Source organism: Festucalex cinctus, chromosome 6 (assembly GCF_051991245.1).
Source record: "Festucalex cinctus isolate MCC-2025b chromosome 6, RoL_Fcin_1.0, whole genome shotgun sequence".
Classification (NCBI taxonomy): Eukaryota; Metazoa; Chordata; class Actinopteri; order Syngnathiformes; family Syngnathidae; genus Festucalex; species Festucalex cinctus.
This window is the reverse complement of record NC_135416.1, coordinates 19,801,208-19,819,566: the sequence shown is the minus strand read 5'-3', so window position 1 is coordinate 19,819,566 and position 18,359 is coordinate 19,801,208. Positions and strand designations below refer to the sequence as shown.

Here is an 18,359-nt window from a genome sequence, read left to right as displayed (position 1 = left end):
TATGGCTCCAGTAACTCATGAACCTAATGAGGCTGAGCCGTACTTGGGAAATTCGTTGACAGGCATATACTGTAAATACTTTTTCCAGTTGCAAACAACATGGTTTAAAAGTGTTTTCTCAAAATTGTCAAGGATATGACACCCAAGTCCAAATGTATCCACAGCCTGGAAGATTTGGCTGAAACTTTCATTGACATAAAGTTGGATTGTATCTATTGTCAGAAGAAAAAAAAACCCACACATCTTTTTTTTTTTTTTTTTTTTTTTTTTTTTAAAGAGCTCAGAATTGTTCATTCGGTAGTCTTACCGATTCAACGTCTTGTCATCATTGCTCTTTTTTTTTATTTTTTATTTTATTTTATTTTTTTTGTGTGTATGTGTGCGTGCGTTTGCGTGCGTGCGTGCGTTTGCGTGTGTGCGTTTGCGTGCGTGCGCGTGCGTGCGTGCGTGTGCGTGCGTGCAAATACGTATAAATTTATACTCATTCATTCACCTAAAACCTTATAAATATCCTTATAAAACCCACACATCTTTGAACAAATTCATTTTCATCCATTCATAAGAAGACTACTGACATATTTCTGCTAATTTAGTCTGATAATTAACAGAATTGTTTGTTCAAACCAATTTTTTTAAACACATTTTTTCCAACTTTGAATTTATTTTCTTCAAATTGAAGCAGAATACATTTAACAGAAATAATACAAAGAAACGTCAATCCTTCACAAATGTATGACACCACAGGCTTTTTTGTCCTCTATAATGTTTCAGTGAAAGTGGTCGCCCATCTGGACCCTTATGAGATTTGCCATTGTAAACACCCAGAATAGAACCACATCATGCCCTCCAAAGGAAAATACCACCCACATGATTTACAACAGCACAATTTTATGTAGGCACGAGATTAGTTGCAAGCAATTTGTGGCTGTAATTCAAAATCGAAAAGCTTTTATGGTTAGACAGTCATTTACATTGATACATATTTTTTTTAATACAAGAAACATGTTCAGTAAGGCTCGAAGCATCTGTAACCTTCACTGTAATCATGGGACTATACTATACAACACTTTCTACATTTTACATAACAATGTCAGTCTTTTTGTTCTCTGCTGGTTTGAATATTTCAAAATCTCCCACTTTCACGGACTCCATTCAATTAAGGCAGTGTTTAAATATCTGGCTCGAAGTCCTCATTGGTGTTCGAATCTAAAAAAAAAACACCGTCAAACTTGATCCATCCACCGAGCATCCTCAAATCAAGCTGTCCTGTCAATTTCAGCACTGCTCTTCCCCCAGTGAGGCCCGAATGTCACTCAGGTCCAAGGAGTCCACCGGTATGGGTGTTTTCCTGCCGCTTTTAAGGGTCTGGCTGGAGTAGACCTCGACAGACTTGGAAATGGAGTGCACAGATGGCTCTCGGAAATATTCGAAAGCCTCTCTTGCGTGTTCCTCACGAATGCTCTGCTCAAAAGTCTTGCGTTTGTGCCTGAACTCGATAACAGTCTTCGTGTAGGAGTTGAGTGTGGTGACCGATGCACCCATGCAGCAGGTGAAGGACGCCCAGGCCATGCTATTCGAATATGACACAAACACACAAAAGAGTTAGTTACCTGCGACTCACTTTCGGTTTTAACCTCTGGAGAAAAAGTGGCGGGTGCTCAATCCAAATCACATTTTGATATTCCCCTCCTAATATCGTCACAGTATGTTTGCCTAGATTAGTGTCAATCCCTTTAAGTCCCTCTGCTCTCCTCAAGTAAAGCGGGTCATGTGTGAGGTCAGAAATTCAAATCATCATCTCATGTACTGATCGCTCAGGTTGGTCTGATGCTCCTAAAAGGTCAAGAATTGTTGAGGCTCACAGATTAATTTTTCACACACCGCACATATTGTAGAGGCGTGAAATATCATCCCCTTATGCAATCCCAATCGCGCCTGTATGGCGGCTTTGGCGCCAAAGCCTAATCCTGCATAACATGAGAGCTTTGGGTTTTTTTTCATTAGTGACAGTGATGCTGGGGAGAGGTGAGAGTGGAGCTAAGAGACTATTTGAAGTGGCTGTTTGGAATTTTTAGAATCTATCTTTGTTAAATTAAAGGGGAAGTCAACACAAACAAACAAATTTATTTACAATAATTATGTTGTCTGTGCCCCCATCAATCTAAAACAGCATTCATGTTATTTGTTCCAAAAATTCATGTCAACCGGGATCTCATGTTTGTCTTTCCACTTACAGACAGTTTGTGCACAATTTAATGTTTAATATCAAATGTCCCCCATTTATTTTCAATGGGACAGATATTCAACTTTTCTCAGTTCAACTTTCCACACCCGCTCCCTGACAACTTACCATCATTCCCATGTTTGATACTGCTCGGTGACAAGGTTAAATATACATTAATTGTCACGTAACCAGGAGGTCGTGGGTTTGAATCCCACCTCCAACTGTAAATTGTAAATGTATCCATGGACAGTCCGCTAAGTGATATACATGTTTACCAACTGACTATCATATGGGAAAATGCATTATGATTATGTATCTCCATTTAGCTTCAATGATAGCTTTCAGTATTGTACAACACTATTCAATATAAATACGCAGTGTGGCATAGATTCAGGTCAGAGGTTAAGCACATGCCTGGGACTGCGGGGGCATCTCAGAATGTGGTATCAAATCCTGGTTGGAACACATTTGAATACAATTTCAATTTCAGAAAGTCATTGTCTAATTATTTAACATCCGTTGTATTAAATGTCATTTAACATTATTGAGTTTTTCCCTATATTATTCCATATTTTCAGCTGTATTATATTGCATTATTCAATACAATTACATAAAATGTCACAGTTACTTCCAGCTCCGCAATAGCTTAGTGGTGAAAGCACGTGCTTAGCTTGTAGAAGATTGGTGCTCAATTTCCACTTTTATATTTTAGTACACCTTCAATTTCATATTATAATCATTGTCCAGTTAAGATACATTATATTCAATGTCAGCTGACAACATTGTCATAATATAACATTCCACATGCATTCAAAAATTAGCGTTCAGCTTTCAGCATTCAAGCGCAATTTCTCCAGAAATTGCACGTCAAGTTAATATTGTGTTTGTAGAATATACATTAAGCAGCAAAATCCACCTGTTTTTATACATCTCTGGGGGCAGACATTTTGCCACTTGTTGTCGAGTGAAAATGATGTCACAGTTGCTCAGGGCTCAGGTAATGACCAATCACAGATCTGCTTGCAAACATCACATGAAAATCAGAAAACAGGTGAGCTGTGATTGGTCGTTACCTGAGCCCTAAGCAACTCCGATGCCATTTTCATTCGACAGCAAGTGTCAAAACGGCTCCCCCCAGAGATGGATAAAAACAGGTGGATTTTGCTGCATAATTTATATTCGACAAACACAATATTAACTTGACGTGCAATTTCGAGAGAAATTGCGTTTGAATGCTGAAAGCTGAATGCTAATATTTGAATGCATGTGGAATGCTATATTATGAGATTGACACAATATTCATCCAAACGCCGTTTAATGAAGGCGCATAGAACATTTTAACAAACGTTTTGATGCAGAATCATACCAGAAAGACCAGCCATAGTCCCAGTTATAAGGCCTCCAATCCGGAGGTCCCAGACTGACTGTGACCTGGAAGACCTGCGTGTACATCACATGAGCCACCATGCCCAGAAGACCTGCAATCAAATAGAGATTAGAAACATCCATCATGAACGCGACTGTCTCAGCTATGTCAAAATGTTCCGTAATGAAACCTTTAATAAGCTTTTCAATTTGGTGCAGCATGTTACCGCACGAGACACATTGTAACAAGTAGGGGTGTGAATTGCCTAGTACCTGACGATTCGATTCGTATCACGATTCACAGGTCACGATTCGATTCGATACCGATTAATCCCGATACGAATTTATAAGTCGATTGTTGCGATTTTTTTCATTCAAATTTAGAAAATACTAATCAGTAAGCTTGTAGAGTGTAAGATTTATATGAAAATGTATTATTTATTTATCTGAAATTTCAGTCTTATAGAGGTTGTAATCTGTTTCATGATTGAACAGCATTAAAATAAAATATTAAGGCTTAATGTTCCGTTCATATAACATTCTTCCATGCTCAAGGTGTGAATCCTAACCCGAAGTCAGACGTTTTGTTGAATATTTTTCCATTAAAAATGGAAGTTTAAAAATCGATTCACAAAAAAAAAAAAAAAAAAAAAGAAGGCAATGATGATAAGACGTTGAATCGGTAAGACTACCGAATGAACAATTCTGAGCCCTTTAAAAAAAAAAATAAAAAATAGATTCAGCCGCCTATTGAATCGATTCAAGAATTGCGCGATGTAGTATCGCGATATATCGCCGAATCGATTTTTTTTTAACACCCCTAGTAACGAGGTTGTAGTTTGGTTAGTTGTACACCTTAGCAAACAACAATAATATATTGTAGGCTACATATTGTTAAATGAGGTGTTTTAGCAACTAATTAAAGCTTTGTAAAGCCAATATAAATGCATGGTGATAACCTGAGAGCACGGTGAAAACAGCAGCAAACGCATTGAGCTTGAGTCCGTCAATGACGTTGCTGGAATGGACGAGTTCCAAACACATGAGGCTGAAGCCCACCACCAGCAGAACTATGTACAGCATCTCCGACACCAGCGACAGCCAAAGCATCCCTGACAAGCAAGATATAATCATGACACAACATGATTGATTTTCTCAGTCAGAAATATCATTATGCAAATCATGGTTGACAATCCTCTGTTTTTGAAACACAATTGCAAAAATATATGTTCTGCTTGGGTATTTCATGATTGTATTTAGTGTTGTTCCAATACCGATACTGGTATCGGCAGAGGCGCAGATACTGCATTAAAACAGTGGTATCGGTATCGGTGACTACTCACAAGTAACATGCCGATACCATTAATTCCAAACCTAATATAGGATTTTGGATGCAGCATCTTGTGTCTTGCTCGTGCACAACATTCACTGATATGTGACATGTTCACTGCATGCTGATCTAAGATATCCTATTGGCCCTTGAATGCTCTGAACCAATGGCAGGGCAGCTTTTACATGTTGAGGAAAAAAAATCCTTAGGTATGGTATGGTATCGGTATCGGCCGATACTGCAAAGCTGGGTATCGGAATCGGTATTGGGTGCCAAAAAATGGTATCGGAACAACACTAATTGTATTGTACTTATATATCATAACTAAACTCAACCAAGGTTAAGACTTTCACTTCAAATTAAGTTAAAGGGATACTTCACTTATTTAGCCCATTTTAGCAATAAAAACTCAATATTTTGTCTATAATTAATTTGATACTTTCATTATTTTTCACGTACAAATAGTACCTTTAAAAACACATTTTGCAACTTGCTGTTGACTGAAAATGACATCACAGGGCTCAGGCAACCAATCACAGCTCACCTGTTTTCTAGGTTTGGTCATGTGACATCCACAAGCTGAGCTGTGATTGGTTACCTGAGCCCTTGTGATGACATTTTAGGTCGACAGCAAGTTGCAAAATGTGTTTTTAAAGGTACTAATTATACATGAAACATAATGAAAATATCAAATTTATTATAGGAAAAATATTAATGTTTGACTGCCAAAAATGAAATGCAGTATCACTTATAATTGTTGTCTCATGCTTTATTTAATCATTCTGACAATGAACGGATGCCCACTGGGGGGGAAAGTAATTTCTCATAATTGAGCCATATGCATGCTTTGTTGTGTTTTGTTTTGTTCATAAACTAGCATACAGCATATTGGATTCATCAGGAATAAAAGACACAATGTGCCTCAAGCGTAACAGAGACATTTACTCAATGCTTAGCAAGACTCAATTTTGTATCTTGTTTAAATTCAAGCTTAGCTGTCAGTGATTCAATATTAGACAATCAATGGCCTTCCCTTTTATTAGATAAATATTTATATAGTTAGTCATGAATACTGCAACCACTTCGCTGAAACATAATGTGAAAAGTCAAGAAAAAAAACACACATCTGCCCTTAGAGAGACATTTGCAAGCAAAATTGTATTCCTATCATTTTCGAAAAGGATAGACTAAAACATTTTAGCTTGTAATATGTCAAACCCATCATAACACTCACCTTTCTCGGATGCAGGAGCCAAATCAATGAAGCTGCGGCATCGCTCACCTACAACCACGGAGAATAAAAACGATTAACTTTTGTTGTTGATGTGATGACACATATAGGAAGAAGTTGCCTTCTAAAACAAACCAAAAAATGAAAGGGTACATTATATAAGCTGGTTCTTCTTTTGTTATGTGACAATCATTTTACAAAGAACTAGAAACCCTGATACTGAAATACAATTTTAGAAAGTAAAAAAAAAAAAGGACCCAAGAATTGGACGAGGCAAAAAAAAAATAAAATATCAACAGCGATGCCTCATCTTTTAAGTAGAATTTGCTGTTGGAGTTGTTGTAAAGGAACACTTTAATCAGGTAGACGGAGGCTGGCAACAGCTGTTTTGAGGAAAAACTCATCAAGGCCGCTGTTACATAATCCTTATTAACTCAAGCTGTCTCAGCTCCCCCTCCATCGTACAGCCACTTGATGAGATAGACATGTCCTAGCAATGCCCTCAGGAATCATTTCAATTAATGTCTTGTTTTTGTTGCCGAGTGACATAAAGTGACTTGAAGTGCGGCACAGGTCTCAAATGTTCCAGGGGTTGTCAACAAGAACAGAAAATGCACTCCACTTGTTATTCCAGATTTAGAAACTGTGTGCCAGCTCCAGAGGAGTAATCTGGCCAGGGAGCAGCTTTGACCTTGCTTGTCATGACCTCTAAATGCGCACATTAACTTCACATTCATCTTCGCTATTGTTCCTAATCACTAGCTCTGAGGTTATGTGTTGTTTCAACTATATTTCATACTCCATCTCTGGGTGACAAAAAATGAGAACCCATACTCACTGTACTGTAATGCTCTGGAAATATTACTTTATGTTTTCTAGTGGGCCTGCAGAGTAACTTTTAAACTTCTCCAAACTGTTCAATTGGTCCATGGAGCACCCAAAAAGTATGCCGATGAAATGGCTGCCAATCCAATGTATCTTTTAGTAAATGAGAAGCGCCAAACTTGCAGATTGAGGCGATCGAAACAAATACGACTTACTTGAAACAGCCTGTATCACCAATCCTGACATTACAAAGACAATCATGTTCAGTTTTGATTTGAGCATAGTGTTTCCCTAAAAAAAATAAAAAAAATGAAAAAGTTGCAATCTACTCCACTACTCCACTACAAAAACAATAAAACCAACTACAACAGTAATTGCCAACCAGGGGTGTGCCTTAAGTTGAACCTATTTCACCTAATTTGTCTGAAAATGATTATTTAATAAATTACAAATGTATCTTTGTTCATCTATGCCAGTGGCAGACAGAACAATTAAATGCTCCATCATTCTCCACCTGTTGCATTCATACAACAGAATATGTCACGGCTTCCTGTGCCTATATCAGCTTTGTGTTCAAATACAAATGCAAACATTTCCATCCATCCATCCATTTTCTTGACCGCTTATTCCTCACAAGGGTCGCGGGGGCTGCTGGCGCCTATCTCAGCTGGCTCTGGGCAGTAGGCAGGGGACACCCTGGACTGGTTGCCAACCAATCGCAGGGCACACAGAGACGAACAACCATCCACACTCACACGCACACCTCGGGACAATTCGGAGCGCCCAATTAACCTGCCATGCATGTCTTTGGAATGTGGGAGGAGACCGGAGTACCCGGAGAAGACCCACGCGGGCACGGGGAGAACATGCAAACTCCACCCAGGAAGGTCCGAGCCTGGACTCGAACCGGAGACCTCAGAACTGGGAAGCGGACGTGCTAACCACTCGACTACCGTGCCGCCCGCAAACATTTCACATGGGCTTAATAAAAAGTGGGAAGCTCAGAACTACAATATTAAATAAATGAATATTTTTCTGGCAGTGACATTTAGAAGTCAGCATTACTATTATAAAGGCAGAATTTAGGAAACGGTTCTTGTTTCTTTTAAGTTCCACTGTGTGCCTACTGTTGTGTCCAGTCTATAGTGAGATATTAGTGCCTATAATAAGCAGTGATGTGAAGTAACAATGCACAAATACTGTTGACCGACTACCCGACTGTTCACCATGAATAGTGAAAATCTGTGAAAATAACTGACGGCCATTGAAAAGCATTGTTGTTGTTTTAATAGACCAAAACAAATCTTCCAGAAGTTAGAACCTTGAGGCTCAGATTTACGCTAATAAACATTAAATACAGGTTTAAAAAAAAAAAAATGGAGGGAAAATTAGGGTAAAAAGAAGTTTACATTGAAAAAAAAATCCACAAATATATGCAAAACCATGAGTGCTGAGTGCAGTATGTGCGGGTCGAACACTTTTTTGCTGTACTTAAGTAGATTATTCAGGTATCTCTAGTTTACGTAGAGTACGACACTTCTTTCGCTTCTGCAACACAGCCGATATATGACCAGATCATCAGCAAACTCTGCATAAGCCTGATAACAATCCTGTTGATTAGAATCAGCTTGTGTTGGAAGAGGGAAACTTCCAAAACCTGCAGGACTTCAGCCCTCGAGGGCCGCCCCTGTTTTACATACACGCCATACATATGAAGATGTATGGTGTGTATCTTCACCTGTAATTTCTACTCCTTACTTTGTCAAAAATATGCTTGTTATTTGCGCTGCATGTAATTAAGACATAGAGAAACACAATAAAGAAACAATAGTTGAAATTAAGATTGATTGATTGATCAATCACTCGATCGATTGATTACTTGTAGAGCAGAAAAAAACAGCAACATGGTAAAACAATGAAACACCCTCCATGTCCTTATTTAAGATTTTTTTTTTTTTTTTTAAGTCGTTGGCTTCACAAATTATTCATCCCCTTTGCTGTGTCTTGTGTCGTCCTAAAATACACCAGCTTCTGGCATTCAAAAATTCTTTGTCTATTGTGAAAAAAAACATCATACAAGTATGGGAGGTGTATTTTTTCAGTTGTTATCATTTGACAATTTCACATTTTTGTTAATCAGTTTAAGGACTGAACGATTTAGAAAAATTGCATTTGCATTTTTTTTTCTCTCAATATTACAAAAACAAAGGCATTTTTTTTTCAAAATCCTCTTCCCATGTATTTATTTATTTATCACAAATACAAGCAATAAATAATTACAATAAGCAATATCAGATTCATTATATGTAAATGTTTTGGTCTTATAGTTTTATGCTAAATTAAGGAAAATGAACCAAGCATGAATTAATATGAAAGAAAATGAAAGAAAGTTTATTTGTCGACTACTTCAATTAGAGTTGTTAGCTAAGTTAGATAAGTCTGACGACGTCAATAATGAAAACAAATCTGTGGCTTTATCACTTCAACTTTTCATGTTGCATGAAAGAATGATATGTAAACATGTGGACTGTACTTTTTCAGCACTGAACTTATCTAGACACTAGGGGTGTGAATTGCCTAGTACCTGACGATTCGATTCGTATCACGATTCACAGGTCACGATTCGATTCGATACTGATTAATCCCGATACGAATTTATAAGTCGATTGTTGAGATTTTTTTTCATTCAAATTTAGAAAATACTAATCAGTAAGCTTGTAGAGTGTAAGATTTATATGAAAATGTATTATTTATTTATCTGAAATTTCAGTCTTATAGAGGTTGTAATCTGTTTCATGTTTGAACAGCATTAAAATAAAATATTAAGGCTTAATGTTCCGTTCATATAACATTCTTCCATGCTCAAGGTGTGAATCCTAAAAAAAAAAAAAAAAAAAAAAAAAAACGATTCTGCCGATTATTGAATCGATTCGAGAATCGCGCGATGTAGTATCGCGATATATCGCCGAATCGATTTTTTTTTTTTTACACCCCTACTAGACACTATATAAATAAATAAAATATACAAAAATAAAGTCTCCCAAGTCAGACAGACCAACCGAAATGAAGCATTACTTTGCATTGTACTACATTGTAAGCACTCGTCAGTTCATGTTATCAAAAACTACAGGAACATTCTATAGCTATAATGACGACTAATAATTTACTGTATTACAGGGTCACTTTTTTTTTTTTAACTTGAATTTATTTACTTTAATTGTATTTTATTTTTAAAGCTTTACATCTGCAAAGTGTTTTTTTTTTTTTTCCCACAAGTATCTCTACCTCTATACCCAGTGGTGAATGGTGATGGATATTGGAGGGGGGTGGGGACGCATGCCATTGCATCGGTAAGTCCCTACAACTTTGACACACACGCACGCACACACCTGATGATCTTACTTTCATCGTGGATGTTCTCCTCACACGAGAACCAGATTCCAGTGTGGAACTGGCGGAAGAGGAAGCGGTCATCTCCGGTCTCCCAGCTGTAGACCACCTTGTTTGGGTCGGTCTCATTGACGCCGTAGTCGATGCACTGGTGGGTCCGCAGTTTGCTGCACTTGGGCTTGGGGACCCTCTGCGTGCCCACGCACCAGTAGGTGGTGATGAAAGCCGTGATGGAGAAGAGCAAGGCAAAGAAGTTTAAGCCCACCGACAGAAGAGTCCTGCATCTGCGAGTTGTCTTCATTGTCTGCGAGGAGTTGGCGGCCAGTTCATGGGTACAAGTGGAAGAAGAGAGCCTCAATCCCAAAGGCATCAAACGTTCCACTGTTTCCAAAAGTATCCATTTAAGTGCATGGAACACGCAGCCAAGTCCGGTCGCCAAGAGTCACTCTTGCAGCATCAGGTCCCAGCTGCGATTTGACACTCGCGGTCGCTGGCCAATGAGTGTCTCATAGGAAGTCACGTTGTCAAAGGATTTGACTCCTGCTTTGCATCCAGTGTAGGATTTTCTTATCAGCCACACGCGTTTGCGTCATGAGGGTGTCTGCCCTCCTCCCTACTCGATATGACGACACAAATCGTCACAGTGAACTTACACCAAAAGTTCATTGCGTTGCGCCATTGTGTGCGCCTGCGCATGTGTGTGGGACGTATTGGCTTAATTATCAGTTTATTTACATTCTCTTTTATTGTTTCATTTTCATCTTTTATGGCAAAATGCAATTTCTTTAAACTTATATCCAACATGTTTTTTGTTGTTTTTTTTTTTTTTAGAGTGAAACAGCATAACATGTGAAATATAAGAAACAGAAAACAAAACAGGACAAGTAATAATAATAATAATAATAATAATAATAATAAATTGTATTTGGAATGCACTTTACATTTCAAGAGAAATCTCAAAGTGTGACAGTGGAAAGTTTAAAAAAAAAAAAAAAGGTGCAGGTTTGAAATCACCATGTCACCGTCAACAAAATAGGAATCATACAAAGTTTTAGAAGGCTATTAATCACAAGAGACTCGAAATTATTCACAAGCCTACAGTTGACAAATATTAATGACATACCCTGATCTTAACCCTAGGAGGGCAAGGAAAAAACGCAAAGTTCAGTGCAGGAAGCCTTGACACAGATGCGAGGTCTGCCCCTGCAAAAACAAGTATGCACTGTACCAGCAAAACACACTTTAACTGCTATTTTCCTCAAGTGGAGGCATTCTTAAGGTCCCATTTTAAACATATTGTGTTATTGTTACGGATAAGTAAAATCGGTGAATGTTTTTTCCACAATACAATGCAACTGTCAGGTTTTGGTAGCCATTGGGTTGTGATAGGAATGAGGACCCCCATGCAGGGAAGCAGGTAAAGACATTATCTCCAAAAAAAGTGTGATGACATTAAATAATGGTCCAAGTTCACGATTTTCTATGGAAGAATCGTTTGGTCCACTGTGCACAAGCAGCATTTTCAACTGCACAGAAAATGAGGCCAGAGAGATCTGACATCTCAGCAGCGTGCCTTCATCTTCTACCCCCAGGGGCTAAGCTGTCCTCAAACACGACTCTCAGGCGAGAGCGCACCACCAATGTGTCCCAAATTCCGTTAAATAAGATGCGACGGATATGGTACCTGCTTGGGATTGGCTTTACACCAAATAGCCATGTGGAAAAACGTACATCTGAGGGTCCAATCATGCTCTTGCTGATTAGCTACAACACAATCTAAAAAATGATCACTTGATACGAGTTTGCATGATCTCCGCGTGCTTGTGTGGGGTTCTCTGCGCACTCGGGTTTCCCCACACATTACAAAAATCTATTCTGAACAAATTTTGTTAAATGAGGAGTTAGTTATTTAAAACACACCTATATTGTGTTCTATTTGTTGAAACTTTCATTATGATGAGTAGTACACCATAAATATGATCTTGAAAATTAATCCGTCTCTATGGGCCTCTAATCCAGTGGTTCACAAGCTTTTATTTTTTATTTTTTTTGCTTTTTTGCCCCTAAACCTTTTTGTCACCCATGATTAATACCGCTCATTAACGCATGTTGATGATTCGCCAAAAACATTACCACAAAAACTGGAGCTCTTTTGAATTCCTGTAAAATGGGAATTTAAATCTAGAACAACAAACTTAAAAGATTTTAGGTATACTGTAATACGGCTCTAAAATGGGTAACTAAAATGGAATTGTTTCCACGTTGAACACAATCTATTTCATTCATTCATTCATTCATTCATTCATTCATTCATTCATTTTCTGAACGACTTTTTAAACAAATTTGGTAAACACGAAACCTGTACCATGATACGTTCTTCTTCTGTTATAAATATTCCTAATATGGCACACCCCATCACTGCATAAAGCGCTATTTTTAGAACAGAACCTTGGGCTACTCATGTTGTCGTTGGCACCATTTTCTCTTTTTTTTTTTTCTTTTTTTTTTCTCTTTAACACAGAGCAAAAATGGGTTTTCCGGTTTTGGAGAAGGCAACACAACTCATACCTCCTTGCCCACCATGTAAATTAGTTGCATAATTGGAGGCAACTTCAAAGAGCTTACCTACTTGTGTCCCCTACAAACAAACAAACAAACAAACAAACAAACAAACAAACCTCTGGTTGTGAAACACTGCTCTAACCACAAGAAATCACCACACTTGAGAAAGAACAATCAATCAGAGACAGAAGGCATGACTTATGATGTGTCAGTGATTTGTCATAACTCGTGGGCATACTCATCATGGGCCACCCAAAAAACAAAAAAGAAAACATATACCATTTGTAAACGCCTCACTCGTACTTTTCTGTGTTACAAAGGTCAGCACAAGGCCGCAGGAGTGTGCTACAAATGTTTGACACCTTGTAATTCACTTGGATGGTTAATAGGACCCTCACAGCGGAAGCCAGAGCTATTTTACGTTGCCACTTTTAACTGACAATTTGTTTTTCTCTGAAAAATACCGTTATCAGCGCATGTTTTATGCTAGGATACCAGTATGGAGTAGCTAATGAGAGACTCACAAAGAGCAAACTTCACTGTTTACATCAATCATTCGTGAATTGTGACTCACAAAAGTAAAGTTTACATTTCCCAGTGGATTTTTCCCTGATTTACTTTCACTTGATTGTTGATGGCTCTGACTTGATGCTGACAAATCTTCGAGTAGCACCAGCAAGTATTTTCCTTTGCAATGAAATGTAGCCTACATGTAGCGTATCTCCCGGACTTATTGCTACAACTGTATGTCATACATGGTGGACTTTTTTTTGTCGTAGAGGCAGAAAATAACTTGAAAACTGCGGCGAAATCAGTTAGTTAGGCAGCCTTCGTGAGTGGCAACGTAAGATGGCTGCGTTGACAGTCCATTCATATAGTGTGTATTCACTGTGATGGGTCACAAGAACGGACTTAGTGGTACCCACTGGAGTAGTGGGGTGTTGCTTCAGCACCTGGGGAGTAGTATTAGGTGTCTTGCTCAAGGACATTGAGTCCGGGGATGGTCTCGAACCGGAGTGCCCCCCCCCCAGTGGTAAGTGACAATCCTGACCACTTGGCCACTCTTACATTGAATCTATAGCTTACGAAACACAAATGTGGTTTCTTTGCATCCACTGAAACCAACAGACCATCATTGTTAATCTCTATGATGGGTCACTTTCCATATAGAATTCTTACATAATTCATCATGCAGACGTACGAGAACTGATCTGTTAGGATTTGATCGGAAATAGTAAAACACATATTTCCTCACAGCTTTGCCTAAGCCTGCGGGTCACGTGGACATGTGCATCATGAATGATCACTAAAGAAAAAAAAAAAAAAAGTGGTCAGAAAGACATTGTAATGCTCTTTTGTTACACTCATGTCAGCACAGCTGCTGTCTTTGCTTGCATGAATGTCTCAGCAGCAACAAACAGATTAAAAATACTGGACAAGACCGGGGATGTGATTATTGTCTCTTGAGAGGATCATTTCATGTTGACGTACATGGTCCCAAATTCCATATGGTTGTGGGCAGGAAAATGGATGGCAATAAAAGGAGCTTTTGGATTTTTCATAAGTATCCATGTCAAAAGAGATTAAGCGCGGGCAGCACTGCAACTTTTTATTTGGCTTTGAACACCGTATGAGCATATGTGGATAGAGTGAAACATTTGAGACCTAAGCTTTTGATAGACAGACTTCATTTGTATTTCAGTGGCAACTCACCCTCAAAGCTACTAAGAGTAGAATTTTCCACTAAACAGATAGCCCTTGAGGATTAGTCTTCATAATCTGTGGTTCACTGATCCTCGAAATCATACTGTCTGGGTGCTCGGAAATCAGCTTACAGTGACAGTAGATGGTGTGCGAGTGGTTTTTATGATTGCAGCTGTGTGCTCACGTACAGTAGCAACAAATGAGAACATGACAATCATTTAACAGGAGCAGAGACGTGTCACCATTGGCAGCTCTCCCCCTACATCTTGGGGAAGATTTTGATCAACTTGATTCTCATCTGCAGAGCATTAGTTCCACTTTGCTGTTGTTTCTACACGGTCACATGACACTGCGGCACTTGGATGCTGTGCCTGTGTCCAAATTGACAAGGCTCGGTCCTCCGAAGGCCGAATTTGTCGGCTGCATGACGTCACTCCTTGACATCACGCATGGATTTACACATGAATGGACTGCCGGTCAATGCGGTACCAATGAGCAGCATTGACAATCCATTCAGAGAGTGACGTCATGCAGCCCGTTATTGTATGCAGGAGATTGTGATGTGGACCCAAATTGAGGAGACAGATCAGACGACGGGAATGGGCAACTTTGGGTGATTTATTTACAACAGGGCAAGAAAACCACAAATAGACTTGACGTGAACGAACAGGACTGGACTTGACGTGAACGAACTGGACTGGACTGGACTGGACTGGACTGGACTGGACTGGACTGGACTGGACTGGACTGGACTGGACTGGACTGGACTGGACTGGACTGGACTGGACTTGGCAGACAATACACCCAGCATGACCCAACAGCATCAATGCACCCACACCGACTGGACAAACACAACAGGCTAAATACACCAACACTAATGAGCTAAGGAGACACACCTGGGGGAAAACACAAGGGGCTGAGGGCAGTGATTGGTCACACACTGGTAAGGGAAGACACACTCAGGTGGACATGGTTTGACATAATGAGACAAGGGAAGAAACGAGGAACACATGACAAAAACACCAATCACAGACAAACGCACCCAAAAACACCAAAAGAAAACAAAATCCCAACCCCACAGAACCAAAACATGACACAGCCGACAAATTCGACCTTTGGAGGACCCACCCTTGTCAAGAAATAAGAAACAAAGTGAAACCCAGCACCAACCAGACAGCACACACAGTTACAAAACCACAATATTTCACCAATCCCAGAAACATCTAAATTCCAACAAATTAAAGAGACCTCAAGAGACCAGAAAAAAGACTAAAGAAAGGAAGGAAGGATAGACGAAGCAGAGTTAGTGCGCACTCACACTAGGGCCTTTTCTTCGTTACTGTACTGAAGCCTGATTGACCCCCCTCCTCTGTCCCCCTCCATCCCGCACTCACGTTACTCAAACCGTACCCGGGTCAAGTTGCCTTCGAAATATACGTCATCACATTGATTCACGCAAGAAGAAGACGTCATTATAGTTGACTGTTAAGCAGCGCTATGGAGAGCGAACTCGACAACACGGTTGCACTTCATCATCAGACCAAAGTGAGCCCTTCGCTGCTGCCATCTCTTTGCTAGGGATGCTTTGGTTGTATGGTGAACAGTTCTGGTTGCTCGCTATATACTTCGCATGTACGTATGTAACGTCACGGTTACGTTTCAGTGTTGCTTAGCACTATGGTCTGCCCCAACTGATGGCTCCCCACCCCGACTCACCCGCACCTCCTAGTTGGTAAGTACATTTAAATTGCAGGGAGTTGCAGGGCGAAGACGATGTCTACACCCTACCACACCTCTGGCTGGAAACCCTCCCGCCTACAGCCCTAGTTGGGCTGCACACAGAACATGAAAGAGAGAGAGAGAAAAAAAGTCAGCAAGGCAGGTATGTGGTAAAAAAAAAAAAAAAAAAACTAATTTAATTGAAAAGCAAAAAGTCAAACAACATACTCGAGTAACCTAAAAACACAAAATCAACAAAGTCCAAAAACAAGACACAAATAAATACTATAGGAAGAAGAGACTTGACAAAGGATAAAGAAACAGCAACAAAATGCAACAAGAACAATAAACTGACAAGAACTGAAAGAAAACGGGAAACTAAATACAAACTGGTGAGACACCTGGACAAGAGCGGGTTGACAAGCACTGGTGGACACAATAAACTTAACGAGTAAATACAAATAAATGAACAAAACACAGATCATAACAATAATTAGATCCTGTGAGGTTCATTCATGTAATCTATGATTAATTTGTGGTTAATACTATGGTATGAAATAAATCCAATAGGACATGTTCAAATAGTTGTGCTTAAAAAAAGATGGGACATTTGATGGTCAATGAGTGGTTAGCGCCTCACAATTCTGAGGACTCGGGTTCGAGTCCAGTCTCTGGCCTTCCTGGGTGGAGTTTGCATGTTCTCCCTGTGCCTGCGTGGGTCTTCTCCGGGTACTCCGGTTTCCTCCCACATTCCAAAGACATGCATGGCAGGTTAATTGGGTGCTCCGAATTGTCCCTAGGTGTGCTTCTGAGTGTGGATGGTTGTTCGTCTCTGTGTGCCCTGCGATTGGCTGGCAACCAGTCCAGATGTACCCCGCCTACTGCCCAGAGCCAGCTGAAATAGGCGCCAGCACTCCCCGCGACGCTTGTGAGGAATAAGCAGTCAAGAAAATGGATGGATGGATTTGATTATACGTTTATGAGTACTTTTTTTTTTTTTTTTTTTAAATAAACAATATTTCTTTCCTGTATGGGCTTGGATATATGTACCTCTGAAAGATATGCCTGACTGAAAGAGGTTATCAATTATTTTTTAAATGTTCTTTTGACTTACAACACTCAGAAATTAATATTGTTGAGTGCCAATATTGTGTTCTCTGAGGAGTTGCTTCACTTCTAAATCAAAGTAGTTTATTACCCGAGAAGAAAAAAAAATATTTAAAAAGGTTAGAACCCCAAACCCGTTTAAGAACAACAAAAACTCAAGTTATTAACATATGCAACATATTTCATAGCATCCAGCCATACACATGATCTCTTATTTGGAGATTCACTCATCTTATCCTATGTGGGAATTTTTTTTTTTTTAAGTGGACTTCACGAACAACCCATTGGCCAAGCACCAGCAGGATATCCACCGCAAAATTTCCACCAATCCATTATGCTCGTTTCCTCGTCGATTCATTAATTAATCGCACCGACACGTGAACCACTTTTTAAAAACAGCAAGATTCAGTTCCCGGGTTGTGCCACATGCTTCAGAGCCTCGGACCAATTCCACTCATCACTATGTGCGCTGCATCGCCAAGGCCAGGGATGGACTTACACACCTGACCTGGCCCAACTCTGCCACTGATGTTGATTGGTTCAGTTTGCTATCTATATTAATAATACATTAACGGGTTGGCCAGTCTGTTGGGGCTAAATTGAGGGAAAAGATCATTAAATAGCACCGCATTGACACCAAAAGACATTGGCCCACTGGGTAGCTGTCCTGTATGCCAGGTGGCCAGTCCAGCCCGGGCCAATGCATGCCTCACAACCTTTGAGCTAAGGTTGCAGGCACGTGTACAATTGATCATTACAATAATAGTACTGTATAGATTTTTATTTTTTTTTAAACATTATTTTATGTCTGAACTAATCCTTCACACCACTGAAATGGATGGCAACTTACGTGTGACATAGCTATCAAATTAAATTAAAGTTTGTTTGAGGACAGGCAGGCA

The 18,359-nt window shown here is 39.5% G+C and overlaps 1 protein-coding gene across 1 annotated transcript; it reads right to left on the bottom strand.

Annotated features, from left to right (window-relative positions):
- Positions 1-729: 729 nt before the first annotated feature.
- LOC144020620 (germ cell-specific gene 1-like protein) lies at positions 730-10,923 on the bottom strand. The gene is made up of 5 exons (XM_077524264.1): positions 10,378-10,923; positions 6,154-6,201; positions 4,549-4,701; positions 3,591-3,702; positions 730-1,570 (listed from the first exon to the last, which is right to left on the bottom strand). Exons 1-5 carry the CDS (start codon positions 10,733-10,735, stop codon positions 1,276-1,278), a joined length of 966 nt encoding a protein of 321 aa, XP_077380390.1. The 5' UTR covers positions 10,736-10,923; the 3' UTR covers positions 730-1,275.
- Positions 10,924-18,359: the final 7,436 nt, after the last annotated feature.